The 17772-nt window shown below is 42.5% G+C and overlaps 2 protein-coding genes and 1 long non-coding RNA gene across 4 annotated transcripts in view; 2 read left to right on the top strand and 1 right to left on the bottom strand.

Moving 5' to 3' along the window:
* The window catches only part of MTOR (mechanistic target of rapamycin kinase), a 64199-nt gene extending 59417 nt beyond the window's left edge, over positions 1 to 4782 (top strand). For both annotated transcript variants that reach the window (XM_083876879.1, XM_083876878.1), the window contains 8 exons: positions 504 to 576; positions 1078 to 1152; positions 1641 to 1776; positions 2084 to 2149; positions 2340 to 2420; positions 2700 to 2780; positions 3204 to 3309; positions 3797 to 4782. In XM_083876879.1, coding sequence (XP_083733005.1) covers positions 504 to 576; positions 1078 to 1152; positions 1641 to 1776; positions 2084 to 2149; positions 2340 to 2420; positions 2700 to 2780; positions 3204 to 3309; positions 3797 to 3812 — 634 coding nt within the window. In that variant the 3' untranslated portion in view covers positions 3813 to 4782. The remainder of the gene's footprint in view (positions 1 to 503; positions 577 to 1077; positions 1153 to 1640; positions 1777 to 2083; positions 2150 to 2339; positions 2421 to 2699; positions 2781 to 3203; positions 3310 to 3796) is intronic.
* A 1101-nt stretch (positions 4783 to 5883) lies between these two features.
* The window catches only part of EXOSC10 (exosome component 10), a gene marked incomplete at its 5' end in the record, with an annotated part of 14922 nt that continues 3033 nt past the window's right edge, over positions 5884 to 17772 (top strand). Inside the window, 21 exons of the mRNA XM_083876880.1 lie at positions 5884 to 6012; positions 6855 to 6991; positions 7580 to 7703; positions 8148 to 8252; positions 8635 to 8800; positions 9548 to 9659; positions 9935 to 10010; positions 10148 to 10258; positions 10689 to 10832; positions 11146 to 11336; positions 12041 to 12197; positions 12773 to 12921; positions 13206 to 13256; positions 13993 to 14104; positions 14711 to 14761; positions 15308 to 15386; positions 15550 to 15671; positions 15981 to 16076; positions 16699 to 16773; positions 17205 to 17292; positions 17505 to 17578. Coding sequence (XP_083733006.1) covers positions 5884 to 6012; positions 6855 to 6991; positions 7580 to 7703; positions 8148 to 8252; positions 8635 to 8800; positions 9548 to 9659; positions 9935 to 10010; positions 10148 to 10258; positions 10689 to 10832; positions 11146 to 11336; positions 12041 to 12197; positions 12773 to 12921; positions 13206 to 13256; positions 13993 to 14104; positions 14711 to 14761; positions 15308 to 15386; positions 15550 to 15671; positions 15981 to 16076; positions 16699 to 16773; positions 17205 to 17292; positions 17505 to 17578 — 2349 coding nt within the window. The remainder of the gene's footprint in view (positions 6013 to 6854; positions 6992 to 7579; positions 7704 to 8147; positions 8253 to 8634; positions 8801 to 9547; positions 9660 to 9934; positions 10011 to 10147; positions 10259 to 10688; positions 10833 to 11145; positions 11337 to 12040; positions 12198 to 12772; positions 12922 to 13205; positions 13257 to 13992; positions 14105 to 14710; positions 14762 to 15307; positions 15387 to 15549; positions 15672 to 15980; positions 16077 to 16698; positions 16774 to 17204; positions 17293 to 17504; positions 17579 to 17772) is intronic.
* LOC310918108 overlaps positions 17254 to 17772 on the bottom strand; it is a 21742-nt gene continuing 21223 nt past the window's right edge. Inside the window, exon 3 of the long non-coding RNA XR_014591589.1 lies at positions 17254 to 17367. This is a non-coding gene — a long non-coding RNA (uncharacterized lncRNA). The remainder of the gene's footprint in view (positions 17368 to 17772) is intronic.

Raw genomic sequence — 17772 nt, 5'->3', positions numbered from 1 at the left:
CCTCTGAAAATTGAATTTTAAACACAATTGGAAGATGTAAGCTTGAATACAGCACTGTAGTCTTGCTAGTCTGGATTGATTTTCTTCGTTGGTGGTAAAATGAGTTGTGTTACTTCAAGTGCAGCATAATGCATTACATATTCCTACACTAAAAAAAAATGAAAAAGCATAAAACAAATGGAAAAAAATTATCCTAACTGAAAAATAAACATTCATATCCAAGAAATGTACTGGGAGTTCTTGTCCAGGAGGTTATTTATCTTCCAAGGTGAGAAGATCTCTAACTCATGAGAGGTAATTACAAAAGTAATATGACAGATGCACTGCCAGGAGGGTTTCCTGTTCATCCTGAGATTGAAGATCTCAGACAAGCAAGCTATCACTGGCTGTTCTTGTTCATGAAAATAAATATATTTTCAGACAGGAGCTGTTGTGATTTACTTTAGGGTTTTGTAATGGTCTGTCACCAATGGTCTGTTTTTTCTCCCACTCCTTCACCAAAGACACCCTTCCAATCTGATGTTAGACAGGCTGAGTGGAAAGATCCTGCATATCGACTTTGGGGATTGTTTTGAGGTAAGTCTTTATATTTGGACTGACATTTTCAGTAATATATCACATATTCTGGTGGAAAAGAAATTAATCTGTAAACCAGGACAAACTGACCTTGGAGTCTGATCCTGGGCAAACCCTTTGCTTCTCTTTTGAGCCTTCCTTTACCTACAGGCAAGATGAAAATAATAGACACTTTATCTCAGAAGCATGTCTTGGGGATTAGCTGACCATTGGAACAGGCAAAGAAGTGTTAACATCACTTCCATGAAATTTCTTGGAGCAATTTAAGCTGCTGATAGACAGTCTGTGTGCTGGGCACATGCTTCAGTTTTCCCTTTGTTATCAAGTTAATCACCTAGCTTCTCCCAGTAATTTGTGAAAACTGAGGAACATAAAGCTGTGACTTTATTTCCTGTTTGGAATAAAATCTTCAAGATTATAGCAAAAAGATCCCAGTACTTAATAACTTCTAAAAAGTAAGTTAGCTATTAATTTACTTATTCTCCATCATCATGTGTTTAGGTTGCAATGACAAGAGAAAAGTTCCCTGAGAAGATTCCATTTAGGTTAACAAGGATGCTGACAAATGCTATGGAGGTAAGCATTCCCTCTGATTTGGAGGGGACTGTTCCTATGGCAACCATTTCTCAGTTTCTCCTGTATTTTTTTGTTGTGGCTAAACTTTACCACTCCTTAAGAACCAGAGGTGTTAATATTTCAGCTTAATTTCCTGTGAGCTAAAACATCTCCTATGATATCTGCGGTACATTACAGTGGAAAGCAACTTTTTAGTTAGAAAATAAACGACCATGAAATTCCTCCAATTTCTTAGGCCTTCCTTAGTTTCCCCATTTCAAATAGCTGTTTATATCAACCAGACACAGTCAGTTGCATGGTAGTAGTTTACAAAGATCATCTTCATGGAGAAGAGAACTTCTTAGTTTGTAATTAATGTGTGTCTTGTTCTCTTAATGAACAAAGTGTAGTGAATTCCAGTTCAAAGCTACTTCCTGCTCCCTGAGTGTTGAGGTTGGAGTTGCAGAGTGAACAAAGCAGTGGTTGATTCACTTTTTTTTCTTCCAAAGGTGACAGGCCTTGATGGGAACTACAGAATCACCTGTCACACAGTGATGGAAGTGCTGCGTGAACACAAGGACAGTGTCATGGCTGTGCTGGAAGCCTTTGTGTATGATCCCTTATTGAACTGGAGATTGATGGACAGTAAGTGGTTCTGATAAAATAGTGACAGCAAGGGAGTATTCATACAAGAAATCCAGAAGCCTGAAATCCAGTGTGTTTTCAAACAATCTGATTAAACTGTTAGTTTGCTTGTGCTATTTCTGTGTGCACACCATTTTAGGGATTTTAATATGGAATTACAGCAGTGATCAGGAGATTGAAATTATTTTCAGGTGACATCAAATCTGGAGAAGGAGAAAGGCAGCCAAATCTGTATTGTTTGTGGACAAATTTGCTCTGAAAGAGTGAAACTGCATCTCATGCTTTCCAACTCCTTGTTTTCTTGCAGCAAATACAAAGGGCAATAAGCGCTCACGAACAAGAACAGACTCTTACTCAGCCAGTCAGTCAGTAGGTGAGTAGAAAAGATGGTAGATGTCACAAATATGCTTTTCAAATTAGCTGATTAACCATCTTGCTAATGTTTCCAGAAGAATGTTTCACCTGATTTATTTTTTTTTAATGTGGGTTTGGGTTTTTTTGTTTGTTTGTTTGTTTGTTTTTGTTTTTTTAATGTTTTTGTGTTTTCATCTTTTTTTCAACAGAAATGTTGGACAGTGTGGAATTGGGTGAGACAGCCCATAAAAAAACTGGAACCACAGTGCCTGAATCCATCCATTCCTTCAGTAAGTTTCATTGTTGTTTCTATACTGATCCAGAAACTGTTCTTAGATCAGAAAATTTCATCATGATCCAAATGCAATTATATGAGATGGAACAGATACAGTCTCTTGTCAACATAAAAATTATGTATGTTCTCTACTCCCGCAAAGAGTTGTGTCTATAGCAAATGCATCTAGGTTTGCTCTCAGTGTGGTATTTGGAAACGACATATCTAACAGCAATACAAATGCTTTTATTGTTCAGATGAAGGTTTAATTCTGTGTCCTATTTCTGTCTTTCAGTAGGAGATGGTCTGGTGAAGCCAGAAGCTCTAAATAAGAAGGCAATTCAGATCATCAACAGGGTTCGAGATAAACTCACTGGTGAGTGTGAAGTTATGTTTATAAAAGAAAGATAAAATCTGATGGATCAGCACTGTCCTTAGTGTTTGTATTTTGTGTTAATCCTTTAATTTAAGGTATTCTGATTAAGTGGATGAGGCCATTTTCCTGGTTTTGTCCAAAACCTAGGTACTGTGCCTGCATTTAGATACAAATTAGTACGATTTGAAAAGTACAGAGGTGTTTGTAACTACAAAGACTTAATGTTTTGCATATATTAGCTTGTTAGTGGCAGCTGAATTTCTACTGTCCTGGCTTCATAGTTTGCAGCATTTAGTTGCAAAATTTTACACTTCTAAAGTTTATAAGAAGCCAATCCCCACCTGCCAGATAATGTACTTGAAGGAATTAGGACCAGGATTTGTGACTCCTTTAATGGTTTTTTTTCATCCTTTAATTTCAAAGGTCGAGATTTCTCTCATGATGAAACTCTTGATGTACCCACACAAGTAGAACTGCTCATAAAACAAGCAACTTCTCATGAGAACCTGTGCCAGTGCTACATTGGATGGTGAGTTTGTCACTCAGCTAACCTGGCAAAACCCTTCTGGAACAGTCTGAGCAGGGAACTGCTAAAGAAACCCTCACTTGCATAGTTTTTTGTAGGAGCTTTATCACATACTGCATCTGATCTGGTGGATTTTGTAAGCCCATGGCAAAGCCATAGACAGTTCTCTAGGAAAATTGCTGTTATAAGTAGTGACAAGGATTTTACATTTTAAGTGTTTGAAATAAGGAATGTGGTGGTCAGTGCTTTACACTGAAGAACAAAACAAAGACAATTTAGTGTAATTTTGACAGTTAGATAACTTAGAACTATACTTAAGGAAATAGATCTCTTTCCTGCTAATATTTAAAAGTGATAAAGATCACCTGGCAACTTTGCCTCTGCTCAAATGGTGCCTAGTCTGTATGGAATCTCAATCCTTCTCAGTGTTTGTTGCCTTTGTGAAACTACATGCAAGTCAACATGATGACAATATCTTTATTTTCTTTAGGTGTCCTTTCTGGTAACAGGAGATTCCAGAGTGTGCACAGCCTTTTATTCTGGAGGCTTTTTCGCTCCAAACTTGCTCTTCTGCAAACACAAACTGAACGTTGGACTGAAATACAGCCTTTGTCAAATATTTTTAAATGTAAATGAAAAGAGTTATTGTATATTAAAAGTTGGTGTAAGCCAATGTATAGCTGCTGTTGGAAAAACAAGCTGTCTGAAACACAACACTTGATTTGGGTTTCCAGGACAGTGAAGACTGACTGTACCATAGATGTCTATGGTTCCACTTTGTCTTTGGGGAACTGGAGATCCATTGAAAATAACTATACGGGTTTTTCACTCACTTTGCAATGTAACTAAGTAACTTGCAGATTAATTATTGCCCTGGTCATTCCTGTTGATATGGATGCAGTGAGCTAAATGTGCTTGTCCAGGAGGCTTCATTTAGGTTTGGGTGGAGCTGCATAACTGGAAAGAAAGAAAAGTAGAATTTTACCATTGTTTCCTCCTGTACCTTGTTTCCAAACTCGATTCTTGCCCCAAATTGGAAATTGTCTATTTGCTCATTACACTAGTTCAGAATTTGTGGTTCTGACTAGATCAGGGTTTTGACCACATCCAAGATTTGAAAACCTTGAGCTGAGCAAAGTCAGGGTGCCTCTGTGCAGAGTGGTCGGTGGCAAACTGGATGCAGGGTACAAATAAATACCACTTGGGAGCCTCCTGCAGTGTCTGGGTTAAAAAGCAGTGTTGGGAGGGAAATAACTAGGGAAAGTTAGGGTTTGGCACAGGAGGCAGATGGGGGGGGGAACTGGTTGTAACTTGAAACAGAAAATAATGGGTATTAAACATGAGGTTGAAGATAAAGTTATGATTTATGAATTAAAAATATTAAAAACAATGCACAAAATACAACAGAGTAGCCATGTTTAGATGCCATGTTGTATTTGCATATTTTTGTGCCAATAAATTACATCAAAATGTAAACACTTTGGCTGAGTTTCTGTTTTTTCCTGAGTCTTTCTTAGGCAGGGAAAGGGAAGCAGATTACAATTTTTTTAAAGGTTTCTCTTGCCATTGGTTTGTCTTTTGGGCGTCGTTTCAGGTCATTGGCTTTATTTCCCTTCTGATGGCAGGTGAATGAAGTCTGTCAGTTGTATAAAAAACTGTGACTATGCCACCCCTAATTTTTTTATTTTCCAGGAGATGTGATGTCATCTGTGAGATAAGAACATCAGCTTCCTTGGGCTCAGGGTCACAGCCACAGCTCCAGGCACAGCATAGGGTGTTGGACAGGATTCCCTGGGCTTGTGCAAATGCTGCACTCCAAAAATGAGAAATGGGGAGGTGGCAATCACGATTTGTGTATTGGCTCTAGCCTTTTCTGGGCATTGGTGTGGCTGTCAAGGGGCACCACAATATAAGAAAGATTATTAAGCTGCTAGAGAGTGTCCAGAGAAGGGAACATGAGGATGGGGAAGAGGAGCCACTGAGGGCACTTGGTCTGTCCAGCCTGGAGGAGACTGAGGGGACACGGATTGCTGTCTACAGCTTGCTCTGAGGGGAAGAGATGGGCAGGTGTTGATCTTTGCTTTGTGCTGACACCAGCAACAGGACCCAGGGAATGGCTGGAGCTGTGTCAGGGGAAGTTAAGGCTGGATATCAGGTAAAGGTTTTTTGCCCATAGGGCGATGGGGCACTGCCCAGGCTCCCCAGGGAGTGGTCACAGCCCAAAACTGCCGGACCTCCAGGAGCATTTGGACAACGCTCTCAGATACAAGGTGGAGTTTGTTGGGGTGTCCTGTGCAGGACCAAGAGCTGGACGCCCTCTGCGTCTCTTCCCCCGCAGGACCTTCTGTGAGTCCCACTGGTGGGTGTTTGTGGGGGAAAAGGCCGAGTGGCCACCCCGAAGCCCCGCCGGGTGAGCGGCCGCCCGAGCTCCCCTCAGGGAGAGCCCACAGCCCACAGAGCGCTTGCCGTGCCCCGTTCCCGCCGCTGGGGGCGCCGCGGCCCCTCCGCTCCCCTCCCGCCGCCAGCGCCGCGTTCTCGCAGCAGCGCGCGACTCTCGCGATAGCACCGCGCATCAACATGGCGGCCGCCGCCCGTGAGGGGAGCCCGGCGGAGCGGGCGGGCGGCTCCGGGGCGCCCGCGGACACCGAGGGGACCAGCGCCATGTCGTCCCTGCCCGGCTTCGACAGCCCCGACGCCTTCGTCAAGGTGCGGTCGGAGAGGGGCAGGGGGAGCGGGGCGGGCACTACCGCTCCCGGCGTGCTGTGTGCGCTCGGGCCATGCCGGGAGCTGTAGTTCCGTCCCGCGGGGGCCGCGTGGAGACCCCAGCCTGAGATGATGACACCCGTGGGATGTCCCCCAGTGCGAGAGGGAGGGTGTGGGCCGGGCCGGCGAGTGCGGGGACCAGAGGGGTGTATCGGGGCCTGTTACCGGCCTGAGTGGGGCCCTGGCCCTGTCAGCCACCGGGGATTCCTGGAAATGCCAAGGAATCGGGGCCCTGGTGAGGTCCTGTCGCGATGGGAATTGCCCCGGCGTTATGAGTCAGCCCCCGTGTGTTTTACCTGTGCACGATGCTGCTTCCAGAGAGGGATGACTGCCAGATCCCAAATAGGAAGCATTGCAGGGATTTGGGGTGGTTTGTTGAAGTAATAAAGTAATTACCTGCGTTCCTGCTGATTTAGAATTGTAGAATATTCTGAGCTGGGAGGCTCCCACAAGGATCATTGGGTCCAGCTCCTGGTTCTGCACAGACACCCCCACGATCCCACCTGGTGCCTGAGAACGTTGTCCTAATGCTCTTGGAGCTCTGGCAGCCCTGGGGACGTGGCCATTCCCTAGGGAGCCTGGTCAGTGTCTGATCACCAGTTTTTATACTTCCATCATTTAAAGCTGTCTAAATGAGCCATGTGAAGTTTCTCCTGGCACAAAGCCCCACACCACCACACACTAAAACCACGCAGTTCCAACCAGCCAGTCAAAGGGCGTTTCTATCAAAGAGTACCCTGAGTAAACAAAACCAAAACGCTGATAACTCTGGTGTTCCTGCACAGCACGCTCTGGGCACGGTGGTGGCTGCAACAAAGGCATCCAACGGCCTCCCCCAGCCTGGAGATGAGTACGATTTCTACTGCAGCTTCCCCGGGTTCCGCGCCTTCTGCAGCACGCAGGGCGAGCGCCTGCTCCGCTGGTAAGGGCCCTTTGCCTCCCCGGGTGTGGGGGACAGCTCTACAGCCAAACACAGAAGGTAGCCCCCTTTTTAGGCAGCTCCAGACTTTTGCCATAGGTAAAAAGGTGGTTTGTTTTCACACATCTGATTTTAGCTGCTTCTGTAGCAGTTGGCAGCTGAAGTGACAAGCTTGAGGAGGGCTTTTCATAGTGGTTGCCATGAGGAGCTGTGCAGAGAGGAGCACATTAAGCTGTCCATTTTAAAAGTCATGCTTGTGAGAAACCAATTCTAACACTTACTACTGTATAGATGCTTTTTCTATTTCCTGCTCAATTTGATTTATTTTCAGACTTTTCATAGTGTTTTCCATGAGGAGCTGTGCAGAGAGGAGCACATTAGGCTGTCCATTTTAAAAGTCACGTTTATGAGAAATTAATTCTAACACTTAATACTGTATAGGTGTTTTTTCTATTTCCTGCTCATGTGGTTGTATCTATAATTCGATTTAATTTTAGACTTTGAAGTGTAGAAAGTCAAAGAGAATAGGATGTTTTAGTGTTTAGATTGCCTGCTTTCAGATTGCTGACAGCTGTGCTGTTCTCTTGCAAGCATGAGCCAGGTGATGCAGTACCATGGCTGCCGGGGCCTCATGAAAGATTCCAGCAAAGTGACAGGCCTGGAAGATAAATTTGATATGCTGGTTGACTCCAATGACGCCATTCTTGAGAGAGTGGTAAGCAAATTGTTTCTGGATGTGGTTCTTATAAAGTGTTCAGTTGGCACAAGTTTTCTTTTTCATTGCAAGAACTCTAGTTCTTGCACAATTAGTCACTCATTTCCTCAGTCTGATGTATTCCCTTTTTATTTTAAAAACTTCCAAATGCTGGGCCAGAGGGAGGGAAGGTAATATAGGATGTGTGAGGAAGCTGAATACAGTTTGACATAAAATCCTCACAGCCTGAGAACATGTCTGTACATTTTAGACTTCTCTGAAGAAATTCTTCCCACCCCTGATGTTCAACATACTCTTCCCATGTTTGTCTGTCTTGTATTGCACAGAATTTGGGGGAGGTGGCTATGGAGGTACCTACCTGTGTGACTTCCTTTACTCAGTTTGATTGGAGTGTCTGAGTGTGGTGATTGAAGAGGTGTTTCACACTGTTTTTCTGGATTTTAGAGTATTTTATTGGACGAAGCCTCAGGAGTGAACAGAAACCAGCAGCCAGTGCTGCCAGCTGGGTTACAGCCCCCACAGATGATCGTTTCCAGCTGGAACCGCAAGGTGAGGCCCCGTGCTCAGTTTGCTGTGTTAGCTCAGTGCTCTCCCAGCCATTGCACTACCAGTTCTCCAGTGGAGTTGAGTAGTTAAATGTTCTCTCATGTTTTTTCACACATTCTAAGTACCTCTCCCTTTATTTCTTTTTCCTGTTCATTCAAGCTTGATTCTGAAATCTGTGTGCTTTCAGTTGCCATTTCTGTTTCATGTGCTCAACAGCCTTTCCTGTGCTTATGAATTCAGGATCTTGAGTCCCAACACTTTTATTCCTCACTGAAAAAAGTTGCTCAGTTTTAAGTGTGGGGTATAACTCTTCCTCTGAATGTTGGATCAGGCTGAGTAAAAGAAACTCTGAATGTCTGATAAGTCATGTTGATTTTTTAAATAGGCAGGAGAATTCCACAAGAGAGCTCAGTCTGAAACATTCCGGCTGCTTCATGCCAAGAATATTTCTCGACCACAGCTTAAGTTTCGTGAAAAGATTGACAATTCCAACACTCCCTTTGTACCTAAACTTTTTATCAAACCCAATGCTTTGAAGCCTTTGCCTGAAGGTAAGGGGTTTATGTTTTTTTGGGTGGGAGGTAATTTGTTACAAGCATTTGACACAAACCTGTCCTCACACTCTAGAGGAGAAATCACTGACTGTAAAAACAAATAGTAGGAGATGTTGAACATTTGAGTGTAGTGATCTTGGTGACACTATTGTTTCCATATGTGTGATGTCAGGGTAGGTCAGCAAACAGCATCTTCTTGCTGCCATACAGCAAATAATCTGTTTCAAACAGATAATCTGCTGCTGCTTTCTACCACCTTGAATATACATGAGAGTCACTTTTGCATGAGAAGTCTTAACTAGTCTAGTTGGCTTTACAGATATTCTTTCAGATGAGTGAGCTGCAGTTGGTGTTTGGGGAGACCTACCTTTGGTTTTGGTGCTTTATCAAAACTTCCAGTAACATCCTGTCTCAGTAACACGTTCTGCTGCTGCCAGTTCATCTGTATTCTGCACTGATGCAGTTGTACTTTCAGTGACCAGGAATGATTGAAAAATTTTTCTGAAGATTTTTCAATTTCCATCCAAGCTTTGAGCAAAACCACTTCGTGTCTTGCCTAAAAACAGCCAAGTAATTGAGTTGTTATTTGAGGTACAAAATGACAAAAGCAAAAGCAGCAGCACTAAATTGTTAAGATTTTTGATACTTCATAAACTCTTGTGGTGGGTGGAGAGGGAGATAGTAGTAGGCTGAGAGCATGTTATGTGGGGGACCCAGTCCAGTTATTCCATATTGGTTGTTCAGCCCTCACAAAAAGTGGACGACAGAGAAAGGAGCGCCCTGAGGACTTGGATGTGCCAGCTGCTTTGGCAGACTTCATACATCAGCAGAGGACGCAGAAAACTGAGCAAGACATGTAAGAAACTAACCTGACAGCCAGGTGCTTGGAGTCCCCTGGGTGAACCTGTGTGGTCGAATTATGCTGGTGCTCATCATGTCTAACAGTTCTGCATGTGTTTGTGTCCACACTACATTGTGTGTGATTTGCTTTAGACCTCTGCACTTACGTTAAACCTCTGCTTAAAAACAGACAGAATAGGGAAACTGCCATAGCTCTCAAAGCCTCTGTGATCTGTCCTCATAAAGAGGAATGGAAGTTAGTCTGTGCTTGTCTCTTCCTAATTTCTGCAGGTTTGCTCACCCTTACCAGTATGAACTGGAGCATTTTTCTCCACCAGATGGAGTTCTCGAGAAACCTGAACTCCAGGTTGGTGCCCACTCTAATTTTAAACTACAGATGCAGTACATTTACAGCCATACGTGACAAATTTCAGGTTTGAGGGTGGAGGTTGGGATTGGGAGTTGACAGTGAATATGACATGCCTAATTCATTTGCTCTTCCAGATGTTCAGGCCCATTGAGGAAACACCCTTTCATTTTATCACCACACTGGATGAGTTGGTAGAACTAAATGAAAAGCTTATGACTTGTAAAGAATTTGCCTTGGACTTAGAGGTAATCCAGTTGCCATTTCTACTTAAGAGTTACACATGTAGATGTACTTTTAGGAACTAGGAGACCATTATATTCTTTGTGGGGAGAGAAGGGTGGGAGGTTTTTGTATTCCCTGACATGAAAAGACAGTTCCTGACCTCTGATCTGTCAGATATCATCTATAAGGTTGAATTAAACTGTGTCAATATTAGAAGTTTTCCAATGGTGGGGCTGGCTGCGCACTTCTTAGTGAATTTGATCTTCTTTCAATTAATCCTGTTTTTTTTAATGTCTTCTCACTGACTGCAAAGAGAAAGTTTGCTCGTCCAATTGTCCTTTTTTTCTCAAAGAAGTCCTTTTTGCTCTTCTTTCCCTCACTTGGACTGCTGTTTGTTTTGTAGTATTGTTTCAGTAATTAATTCTAGCTCACATCTCTCTCCCCTGTTTTCAGCACCACTCCTACAGGAGCTTCTTGGGCTTGACGTGTCTGATGCAGATTTCCACCCGGACAGAAGATTTCATTATTGATACACTGGAACTGCGCAGTGACATGAACATCCTCAACGAGACCTTCACAGACCCTGCAATTGTGAAGGTCAGCTGCCAAATTCACCAGATTGTTTTTAAAATTGTTGTTTTAGTTTAAGCTTTCTTATAGTCAAAATCACACTGTGTGCTCTGTCTTGGTCACTTGATTCTGCTTTCACTATAATTTGTTCAAGAGCCTGTTTTCCTTGATATTAATGGTGAATTGCTTGCCAAATGCATTTATTTAGTAGTTCTAGACTTTACAGTAAAAAACAGAGAAGAGAAATCTGGTCCTCAACACATGAGTGTGAAAGCACAGCACAATCAGCCTGGAGTAGAATTGTTCTTCATAGCATTCCCAAATTTTTATGCTTTTCAAGGTCCTGCATGGTGCTGATTCAGATGTGGAATGGCTGCAAAGAGACTTTGGTCTGTACTTGGTGAATGTGTTTGATACTCACCAAGCTGCTCGTCTCCTCAATCTTGGCAGACACTCTTTGGACCACTTGCTAAAGCTGTATTGCAATGTGGATGCTGACAAGAAGTACCAGCTGGCTGACTGGAGGATACGGTAAAAACTGACCCCTAAATGGGCTGGAGCTACAAGGTAGCACTTCTCCTTTTTTGCATTGCTAGAGCTTCTACTGGCAGGACTAATAGTTTTTAGGTTAGTCTCAAAGTGAATGAGCACAGCATTTACCTGGCTGTGCCCAAATTTTTTGAGTGTTACATTTTCCCATGTTTTTAGAAAACAAGTTCTTTTTGGAAAGATCTGTGAAGATGAAGTAATGAAAATCTGGAAGCCCACTTCTTAGGCACAGTTCTTAATCACTGCAGTGTTATAGAGACAGTATTTGCTCCTCTTGTGCCCCCACAAAAACATTTAATCACATGTGCAAGGTAGAGTAGATGGTGTTGGAGCAATGATCTTGACCTGCAGGTGCACCCTGCGCACTACAGAGATCTCAAGTCTAGTTTTGTAGGCTCTGCAGAGAGAAGAGAGCTGTGGCAAATACCACAGCAAGCAGTTCTGCCATGTGACTTAGCTACACAGCACTCCTGCTCTCCAGCACACAAACAAGAATCTGAATTGGAGAGTGCACAGCACTTTACTGCTGTTGCCCAGCCAGTCCTTCAGTGAGAAAACAGAATTTCCATGTTAGTTCCATGTTAGTTCCTGGCATGCCTCATGCATTTTGCCCTAATATGCCTTTTAAGATAAATGTGACAGTTTGGCAGGACAACTGAATTGTGTAATTGTGGCTCTTTTTCTAGCCCTTTGCCAGAAGAAATGATCCGGTATGCCCGTGACGACACTCACTACTTGCTCTACATCTATGATAGAGTGAGGGAGCTGCTGTGGGAGAGAGGGAAGGAGCAGCCCACACAGCTGCAGGTTGTGTGGCAGCGCAGCAGGGACATCTGCCTGAAGGTAAAGCTTCACATGGTTTGATTACCTGGATCAGAAGTAGGTCCTTTGCCTATTCTACATCTTTTCCTTTTTGTTTGTCTGAAAACATCTGTATAAACTCTGACTCAGCCTTTGCAGTCACTTTCACTAGCTAAGATCCTTGGATTCAGATGTCTTCCTGTTCTTTTTTGGATGGTAGTATTCCTTGGCCTCACAATACATTCAGGTGTGTCTTTTCTAAGAGAGATGTTGCATTTCTGGTTCTGCTGGATATTCCTAGAAGTTCAAAGCCTCATTGAAGCTGCTTTCTGAGACAATTATATTGTGCCTGTGGAAAACACTGTCTATGAAAGTAGGCTTTGTGTAATGTAGTAAAGCTTGAAGATAGTAAAGCTGCTCCTGGATTTGGTGAGGGTGGATTTCCCCTAACACTGGATGAGATGTGTGTTTTTCAGACTCCTACCAATAGTTTAGGATAAAAAGCTCAAAGACATGTTGTACCAGAGTATATTCAGTCCCCCCATGTCCATGTGAGATTCTGTGTCAGAGAGGGGCAAAACAGAAAGCTCATGAGTGCTTCTTTTTTTCCTGTCCAGAAATACATCAAGCCCCTCTTTACAGATGAATCCTACCTTGATCTCTACCGGAGGCAGAAAAAGCACCTTGACTCCCAGCAGCTGGCAGCATTTAGGCTGCTGTTTGCATGGAGAGACAAGATTGCACGTCAAGAGGACGAGAGCACAGGGTAGGAAGTCTCTTGTTATGGACACTGGCATAATATTTCAGTAAATCTCTTGGATTATGCCCCTTCCACCCCTGAGATGGGACTACTTTGTTACCTTTGTAATTAGTAAAAATTACTGTACTACATCAGGCTGCTTGTTACACAGAAGTTCTGTTATGTTTCTTCTATTTTTAATTGATTTCATTGTCTCTGACCTTGTAATAGGGGCAGAGCTGTGTACTTTGAAGGTGTTTTTAATTGTTTTTAACTTTCTGTTACATTCATATCACCTCTTTGTGTTGTAGATATGTGCTACCAAATCATATGCTGATGAAGATTGCAGAGGAGCTGCCTAAGTAAGTTTTGTTCACACTGAAGGAGTCCTACTTGATCTTAATATCCAGCAAGTCACTTCCAAGTGTGTAATTACTTCTGCAGTGGGTCCCTTCCTTCCAGCTGTCACTACTGCTTTTCTCTAAAGTAGTTCAGTTTGGAAGAGAAATAAATAGCAGTACTCCTTCAGAAGGCTCCAGACTTCTGGGATACATCACTTGGATTGCATTGCACTAAAAAAACCCCGCATTGCTTTGTGTCCAACATTTCCTCTGAGATTCCTTCACTTTTACAGAGCAAGAGAGGGGTGAGTGCCCCCAAAACTTACTTGGATTTTTAATGCAATTCCTGAAGGAGTGGAGAGGGCAAGGGACAGATCCCTTAAAACACCCAATTTATACAATATTTTCCTCAAACATTTGACATTCATCACCTAACATCCATACCTCAGAAGAGTAAAAATACATTTTTAAAGGCCACTGCTGGGCTCAGCTTTCATAGGTGAATATGAATGACTGAATGAAATGATGATAAGGACAGACAGACCACGGAAGAGTTATGTGAGAGGACAGCTGACCTGATGGCTTCTCCTCATCTGCACAAACCTGGTGCAGAATTTCATCACAGAGATTAATCTGACTTGCCTTGCTCTGTCACAGTCAGGATATTGGTTATATCCAGTTGCACATCCTTTGAATGCAAATGCCCAAGATACCAGCCATAAATACAGCACAGTGACTTTTCCTCCTCTCTTTTCAGAGAATGCCAGGGTATCATTGCTTGCTGCAACCCCGTCCCACCCCTTGTTCGCCAGCAGGTCAATGAATTACATCTCCTCATTCAGCAGGCCCGGGAGATGCCTCTTGTCAAGGTAGGAGTGGCTTGTACCACACAGGACACTAATCCCTAGCATTCCCTAAGGGCCTGGAGCTGGATGGTGACCTGATGTATGCTGAAGTTTGCTTTTTGAGCACTGAATGCAGTGTTCCTTAGTAGAGCAGAAAGATTTGTTGCCACTGCCTGCCTGTCTGCTGTGCAGTGCCTTACACACAGTGCAGTTTCCTGGGAAACTGGAGCAGTAAACAGACACTGCTTGAACAGAATGCAGTTTGTCTTATCCTGTACATCACATTTGCCTGTGAGAGGAAGAACTGCACCTTGCAGAATTTGCTGGCCATGTAAATGGACTCATAAATGTTTTAAAGCTATGGTTAGGCAAAAAAACCCCAGCCCTAGGTGTAAGAAGTTCATTAGTTAAAATATATCATCAGCATGTGGTTATTAATACAGCTTTCATCCTGTGGTGAAAAAAAAAAAAATTCTGTGTGAGGTGTTTAAATGTATAGCCAAGTGCAGGAGAAGAAGAAAGTAATTTTATTAACCTGCTAGCTTGTGATAAAGTGTTGAAAACATTGATCAGGTGGCCAGCCTAGAAGCATCAGGGCTTTTAAGTGACTTATCTTTCTCTCCATTCTAGTCAGAAATTACTTCAGCAGCCAAGAAGAGAGCATCTCTACCCAACCCTGAGGTATTGTTTGTGTTATATTTTTACCTGGTGTCTCAAGCCTTTAACTTGGAAACAAATGTATCAAAATTCTGCCTGCTAGTAAATTGCTTTTCTCCTCCATTTTACAAGTCTCTGCTTTAGCTTAATGATGCTTTTCTGTGCCAGACTCATAATTATATTACCAGCTGTAAACTGATACTTTACAAACCACCATAAAGCAGCACTTAAGGGTTCATCAGCAAACACTCTGGCTGCTGGACAGTTTAATGTATGTTGGAATATATTGACTGAACTGTAAGAAGAGAGGTTTCAGATGAGTTTCTAAGGCTGACTTGTCCCCTCTAATCATGTGTATGAAGAAAAGCATCTCATTAGCTCGTGGGTGTTTGCACAGGTAGCCTTTTGATGCCAGGTGCAATGTGCTCTGGCACATGAGCTGCACTAGGAATATTCCATCTCTGAATTCCATCCCTTTTTTTGGAATTTTCATTAAAGTGTCTCTGCAGTATGTGAAAATAATAGATTCGTAGTGTATTAATGGTGTTTATCATTTGAATCTCTCTGCAGAAGCTGGAGAATGCCCTCTTTGGACCACATGACAGTTCACGGATTCCTATGGATGATTTTCAGAATAATTCTGCCTTGGGTAATTTACAGTTAATCTAAAAACTGTGCTAATAATGCAGTGATGGAGCTTTGACATGGGGGAAATCAGCAGTCCTGAAAAAACTTTCAGGAAAACCTCATGACACAAAAGAGCAGTAAAATACTCAAGACTCTAATAAAAATTTTGTCTCCTTTTCATGCAGACCCCGCACCAGTTTTGGAAGATGTTTGTCTCTTTTCAGACAGTGAGAGGACAATGGATATTCAAGACAGTGAGCCAGAGTCAACATGTCTTGTTGCTACTACCACTGTCAGCATATTCAGTGTAAGCAGTATGTGTGTGACAGTGTCAGTATTGAAATATTAGAAAACAGACTTAATAATCTGATAAAACTGTGTTGGAAGTGTTGAAAGAAATAAGGTGGAAATTCGTGGCAGCAGTACTGACTTTTGACAGGCATATGGCCTAACCAAGACAACTGAGTTGGGAGGCCAGCAGGGTTAATTCCATGTCTCTGGGGGGTCACTGCTGTCAGTGGGATTTCAGAGTGAGAAGCAGCATGGCATGAAATGGCAGTAGCCAAACCCAAAGAATATTCGTTAATATTTGTTCATTTTTTCCCTTTCTTTTAAGGAATGTGATGAAAATGAAGGAAATAAGAAGACTTTAACCACTGCACAGCGGAAAGCTCAGCTCATAATGGAGTCCTTTGAAAATCCATTTAAAATGGTAAAAAGCTCCCAATGGTGGGACTCAGATTACCCAGTGCAGAGGATGCTCTGAGCTGGTTTTCCAGCCATATCAGAAAGGCTTGACAGAGCATCAACTGCTGCTCTCTGACTGGAGTCAAGGGATTGTCCTTCCTGCAAAGACACATGTGTGGACTTGTTTTCAAAACACATTTAAATACCTCTTGGATATGTCTTTCTACATAGTAAACAGACCATTCACCAGGGGTATTTTAAGCTAGTTTTAGGTTTTCCATCTGTCCTTTATGGCTAGGATTAGGGAGCTGATTCAACTCTTGTAATGAATCACAAGAACAATAGAATGCTGTTATACATTTGGAGTGGTAAATTGCTAGAAAAAAGGATCAAAATTTTTTCTGGTGTGCAGTTGACAGTTGGTCTGTTGGGAGTGTTTTGGTTTTGTGGGGAGAGGGTTTTAGTTGTTTCTTTTTTTTCTTCAGTATTTCTCTTGGCAGTAGCTGTGGTGACTTCTTTTTTTCCCACAAGGTGTTATATCTGTAGAATATTTCTTCAAATGAACTCATGATTTACAACAAGTAGCATTTTAGCAATGAGCTAAACATTACATGCTGTTTAAAGCAATTTGTTTTTCCTTTCTACAGTATCTACCTCCAGAGGAGAGTTCTGCCTACGTCTCACAATCTGCAAAGTTTGACCCATCATCAAAAATATATGAAGTAAGTCTGGTGCTAAAGTTTCCTGCCAAGTAATACAAAAGAAACAAATAAGTAGTTTATTTTCCATTGGGAGCCTCAGCAATGTAGATTTTTTTTTTCTCCTTGGGTACTTCTTGAGAAACTTAACATGTTTCTGTGACATTCATATCCTTTGAAGAACCAGGGATTGGGGATATTCTGCTGTATAGTCCCTGTCTGTCAAAGCTGAAAACTCTACTGAAGTGTCTGCATTTGTTTTCAAGGCTTATTTGCAGCTTTCAACTTTTAAGACATTTGGGTTTAGTTCACCCAGCAGATCTTAATCTCTTTTACAGTTGAATTTGATCTTTTGTACTCTTAATGAAGACCAGCATGTGTTAGCAAGTTTATAAACAACTTCTTTCCATAAAACTTTAAAGAAAATGTTTCCAGGTCATATTTTTTCCTTGCAGATCAGCAATCGATGGAAGTTGATGAGTCAGGCACCAGTACAGAAGAAGTCCAAGAATGAAACCAATAAGAAAGCAGCCCAGCAGCCAGGTACAGCCTTTCTTCCCTTCCTTGGTGTGTCTGCCAGCATGCTTTTCCCAAGGCTTCCTGTAGATGATGGATTTCCTGAGGAATGACATTGTTTGTTGACATTTGTACTCTTGTTTAGTTTGAGACTTGATACAAGCTGCTTTGCTTGCTTTTTCTAAGCCCCTGGCTAACTTATTCCTGCTTTTTACAGTAATGCTTGTTTGTCTCCATAGCTGCCGATGTCCAGGCACAGAAGTTGAATAACAAGGCAGCAGAAAACGTTGTATCTCTTCGTCAGCAAGCCATGGTATGTCACAGAATTCTTCCTTCCAGCCATTGCTCATCTTGACTGTTAAAACATAGTTCAGAACAAAACTCTGGGCCCTGTAACTGACATACCTGGGTGACAGGGTTTTGTTAGTAGTCTCTCTCTGTGGTGCCCAGGTGTAACTACAGGCTCCTGGTAATTGTGCTGAGCACATCATCACATCCCTCCATGTG

The sequence above is a fragment of the Zosterops lateralis genome (assembly GCF_965231275.1).
Source record: "Zosterops lateralis genome assembly, chromosome: 22".
Taxonomy (NCBI): domain Eukaryota; kingdom Metazoa; phylum Chordata; class Aves; order Passeriformes; family Zosteropidae; genus Zosterops; species Zosterops lateralis.
This window is presented reverse-complemented; position numbering and strand designations above follow the sequence as displayed.